A 5324-nucleotide genomic window follows, 5' to 3' on the forward strand; every position below is an offset into this window, starting at 1 on the left:
CCATTTCTGGAGCACCATAGTACTACTTCTCCTACAATAAACATTTTAACTGAAATGTTTGTAAACTGAAATAGACACTTAGATGCTCGACACATGGTAACCTTGAGGCCTTTGAGTCCTTCCTAAACTTTAGAGTCCCATCAGTATCGGAGCACGTTCATTCACATGAATTTGGGAGTTGTTGATCATTCTTTTGCATGTTTTATGTCCGTTGTGTCAGGAAGGGTAATGGACGCTCAACACTGGGCACGAAGGAATGCCAACCGCTTCAAACCGGTTGAGAAAGCCTCTGTATGTACTGACTGCCACTGACATTTAACTAATGACTTGAACATTTTTCGCATTCAGGACAGAGATCTCCACAGGGTTACAAAGAAGAGACGGTTTCATTAAACATTGAGAAGAGCGCGCTGTAAATTCTCCCCGCCACTGTTTTCTGGTGATTTATCTTTCTTTTATAAAGGCATCAGGGTCTGTGTGGTATTCGACTTGAGTCGGCCCGTGCTAAATTCAAGAGCTCACAGAGAGACGGGCGAGTTTCCCAATTAATGTTTCACGCCTCCCACTTAATAAGTCTAAATGCCTTTTCTGAGAACAGACACTCCTGTAGGATACTAGAAACAACACAATTCATGTTAAAGATGTTGTATTGTGCAATACTTACTATATTTACGGGTGTCTGTGGACCCCACAAACAGTAGCAACAGATGACCCTCACGTTTATATTCTCAGTGGTGACGTGTGTTAAGTACACTAAATGCTTTAAAAGCTTTTGTCGTCACCATTGAGAATGATACTGGATAGCTTAACATAAAGGAAGTATACGTCATTTAGCTGTCAGACGGCACAAATAAACAAAGAAATGATTGACAGAAAGGCTTTATACGTGAAATATTTAGAGATATCTGTCACATGCATGAATGTGCCTGAAGTCAATGTGCAATAGCAGAAGATGGCATGTTGTCAAGAACCCGTCTCTGCTGTGTCACACATGAGGTGTGATGCTGATGCTGCAATCTTCTGCAGGAAAGTAAGTGTACGCCCAGAAAGAGTGAAGTGTAATGTCTGACCTGTGAATAAAGCAGCGAGCAGATCTGGAGAGTTTTCTGCGGCTCACCGCAAGCATTTCCTGTGAAGTATTCTAAGGCCTCAGAATTACAGCTTCTGTGCTCTCTTTGCCTCCTTCACCGCCTTGAAAGCTGCAGATATTTCCGTATGTCGCAGAATTCTAGAGGGGTAGACACCTCGGTTTAAAAATATTGACTGACACTTTATGCATATGCGCACGAAAGTCTTCATGTCTGGACAAACGTTTACTGACCCCTTTCATTTGGTTTAACAAGCATGTAGTTTATGCTTTAGCATATTATTAAAATATGAACGGAAAGGGTAGCATATGGGTTCTCTTAAAACACTGCAGCACCCAAATCAAAGCAGCTGTAAGCAATTATTTGTCAATTGCGGATTGCATTGACTCAGTTTACTATGAGACATACACCTGTTGTCCAGTAGGGGGCGTATATGCCTCAAAAAGCCCGAGACGCATTTAACTTTTCGTTTTTTTCTTACTGAGGACATTTGCACATTTACATTTACAATGATTTTATTATTTTAATTTGACATATTCTGATCGTGTTACGTCAACTGTTTATTAACTTTATTCATTAACCAGGGCATAAAATATTGCAAAAGTCAAATTGAGCAGTATTTTAAAAGGTCTATTCTAATAAAATGTATCTCAAAGGTGTATTACAGCTGTCAATTATTATAGGATATTTTTTTAACGTTTTAATTGGCTTCGTTAAAGCAGGTGTGTGATTTGTATTGGAATATTGCCACCTTGTGGGACGTTTTAGTAGTGCAGCTATTATAAATAAGCAGCTAAATAAAATTCTTCTATATAATACAGCTAGAAAGCTGTAGTAATGTAGGACTATGTGTTGCATATGAACGTTTGACCTGCTAAAAACAAGATTTGTTGATGTATTCAATTTATAAATTATTTGTATATTTATCACCAAAAGCATTGGTGAGATAAATAAAATGACAAGAACTTCCTAATTGTTTAATGAAATTTATTCATCATGAAGGGAAAAATCTACCGCCAAAAACAAACATGTAACATAATGTGTCAATGTGACCGTCCAACGTTCCTTTAACTGCATTTCTTTATAATGCATTTAACCGAAACATGACATAACCTTTAAATACAGTCACAGGTTTTGTGTGAACGCACACAAGTTTCAGGCAGGTCAGGGCTGATCTAAGGTCAGTGTGGCTGTAAAGCTTTTAGAAAGCTGGTAATGACAGATGTATCTGAGATCTGCAAAATGCGAACAGCCATCATACAGCACTACAGCCTGAAGAAACCAGAACTGCAAAGGACATTTTATAGCATCATCACCTTCCTAATGGGGTGATTCTTGACATCAATTCTGGTAAAAATGTTTTTCTTCTACTCAAAATAAAAAAGGTTTCATTGCACTCACTGAATACACGTCAGTACGAATAGAGATGCTGTTAAGCCAACAGAAATGTTGGATGTTTGGTAGTCAGCTGTAAATCAGATTTTAACAGCCCAGTTAACATATATGATGCTCTAACGTGAATATATTTACACTCAAGCGGTTTTCCGGGACGGGAGGAAGGTAGCAGCGCGTTAGTTTGGATGTGAATGCGAGTTTGAGCTGGAATTCAAAACTTTAAGTGTCTTAAGTTCATATCGTGTCATATCCAAACCCAGTGAGATATCAGAGAGGATCTGAGGAGAACCAGTGTAACCATTACGTCTGATGTGAAGGAGAGCACGATAACTGATGGGGGTCTGGTCCAATGCATGATTTCATCCTAAAGAAAGAAACCGATCTTGAATGTGTGGGTCTTTATGTAGTGCTGTCAGGAGGGGCGATCCTTTGGCGAGCCGTCTTGGGTCGGTGGCGGGGTGTCGGGGGAGAGCTGCGCTCACTCTCTGACTCAGAGGGCTCGGTTTCTGTCTGCGGTGAACCCGGGTCACCCACCAACTCCCGCAGGAACTTAAACTTGGACAGGAAGAGCTGCCACACCACATACCAACCTGCAGACGAGACAGAAAGATCGGTTTCATTTAATACCCTGTATTTGCCTTTCCAGGTTCACAGGTTTGCCTTCGATTTGCATTTTTATCTTCACAACCAAAGATTGAATTCATATGACAGGTTCATATAAAATTTGCATCATTCTTGTGATGAAGCACAGATTCACCCGAGATTTCCAAAATGACACACGGCTTAATACAATTCAGGAACTGGATTTTGAAACATTTAAATCTATGTTCTTGGTGGGCTTCCAACTATACAGGAAGATTCTTTCATGTTCAGGACAGTCAATACTGTGACCTACAGGGATCTGAGCCAAAGTTGGCTTTGACATGACCGCGCAGAACGGTTTCTCAAATGACAAACTGCACACTTATGTAAAGTGTCTACGGTACAATACAGTTAAGTACAGAACAATGCAGTATTTACTGCCGTAAGCCCAAGATACACTCACAGAGACATTGACTAAAGTCAACACTGAACTCTTAGTGTGCTCTTGAAATCAAACCCGCTGACAGTGATCAACCGGCTCTATTTTTGCTAAGCTTGACTCTACAGATCATGTTCTTACACATGGAGAGAAATTTAAAGCCTTTGAACTTACTAAAAATCTTGTATCTACAAGTGTTACTGTAGACGCGTGTCAAAGTTCACGACCATCAGATCATCTCATGGTTCAAGCAAGCACTACTTTGGACTTGTGTTTGTACATAAAGGCATTTAAGATCTAACGCCCTAAATCACATTACATAACAACATATCAAACCAAAATACCAATATTCAAACTTACTGTCTGAGATATTTGAACACTGATTTTAACCAAGTGGTGTCGTGACTGTATAAATTCAGATAGCCTGAAGGACACTTAATGAGTCTGTAAGACACACGCATACTCCTTAAACTTGCTATTGCGGTTCTGCACGTTTTGTTGTCTGTGTGATGAATTGCTTGTGATGTTGCTCACCTGTCAGTCACTTGGGATGAAAGCATGCTAATAAACGAATGGAGCGGGACACTTACCGAACATCATAAAGAGCAGGACACATATCAGCGTGGCCAGGATCACCAGCACTGTCAGACCAACACTCTGCCACATCCTCCTTCTTCTATCCTAAAGTCCAAACCAGACAAAACCACAATCACCACCACGGTTTGACCCCCCTTGAGTTTAGATGACATATGCCATCGCTTACGGTGTAGTTTTAGGATTTACACTACAGTAAATATAGTTTATTCAAGATATGAAAACTGTTGTAATAGAAATGTTTTCAAATTCGCAAATGTTCCTAATAAATGTGCTATAACAATACTGAATCATAAATGGTACATGATAATATACACAGATAATACCATCATGCAATTCACTTATCAGAATCAAGGAAACCACAATGACTTTCAAAGATATGAGTATTATGTAAATATCATGGTGATAATAGACATATTGCATGTCATCAATAACGTAATAAACAACCATATGATATAAATAATAAAACAATATGACAAATTAGACTAACAAAAAGTACCAGGATATATGCACGAGATAAATAATGATTATAATGTACACAAGTACAATACTTTGTTGTAATGGAAACTTTATCCTCGATTGAAATCTCATTGGTTTAAATATCTTAAGATATATTTTATTCAGCGTGTTTGTTTATGATCCTCAGACCTTCAGTCGATCACGTCCTCGCGATCTTCACGCGGATTCCCGCACGGACGGACGCCGGTCACGCGTGTCATGGACGTCTCACAGATATCCTGCTTATCTACATCATTGCGACATTTACAGAGAAAAGAAAACAACTACAAAACAGCGATGTGTGTCGACAACACGCTCGATCCGCAGATGACCCGGAAGTGATTATCAACACAGATGACCGAGTGGCATTGTGGGATATGTAGTCTTGCCCTATATAATGGTAATATTGCGTTTTGTGACCACACCGTGGCAATAAAGTAGCATGATGGTATCTGAAGCTACTTTGTAAAAAAAAACAATTGTGCTCAGCTAGGAAAAAAGGTCAGAATATTGGACACGTGGTCAATTCAATGCAAATGTCAACCGTGCCTTGCAAAAAAAGCATTTAGCAAAGTTTTTAAAGCATGTTTTTCAATGTCAGGTCAGTGAATTTGTTGCAGTTTCAGATCGGTCACATTGTCCTGAATGTTTATTAAATAAGGCCACGCTGATCTAAGATGGATTACACATTGAAAATGAACAATAAATGCAGTAGCCTATATTAGTTT

The 5324-nt window shown here is 39.2% G+C and overlaps 1 protein-coding gene across 1 annotated transcript; it reads right to left on the minus strand.

The window, feature by feature from the left end:
* Positions 1-2051: 2051 nt before the first annotated feature.
* On the minus strand, positions 2052-4963 carry smim13 (small integral membrane protein 13). Its single transcript, XM_079484142.1, has 3 exons — positions 4747-4963; positions 4095-4185; positions 2052-3073 (listed from the first exon to the last, which is right to left on the minus strand). Exons 2-3 carry the CDS (start codon positions 4168-4170, stop codon positions 2883-2885), a joined length of 267 nt encoding a protein of 88 aa, XP_079340268.1. The 5' UTR covers positions 4171-4185; positions 4747-4963; the 3' UTR covers positions 2052-2882.
* Positions 4964-5324: the final 361 nt, after the last annotated feature.

Source organism: Barbatula barbatula (assembly GCF_947034865.1).
Source record: "Barbatula barbatula genome assembly, chromosome: 21".
Lineage (NCBI taxonomy): Eukaryota > Metazoa > Chordata > Actinopteri > Cypriniformes > Nemacheilidae > Barbatula > Barbatula barbatula.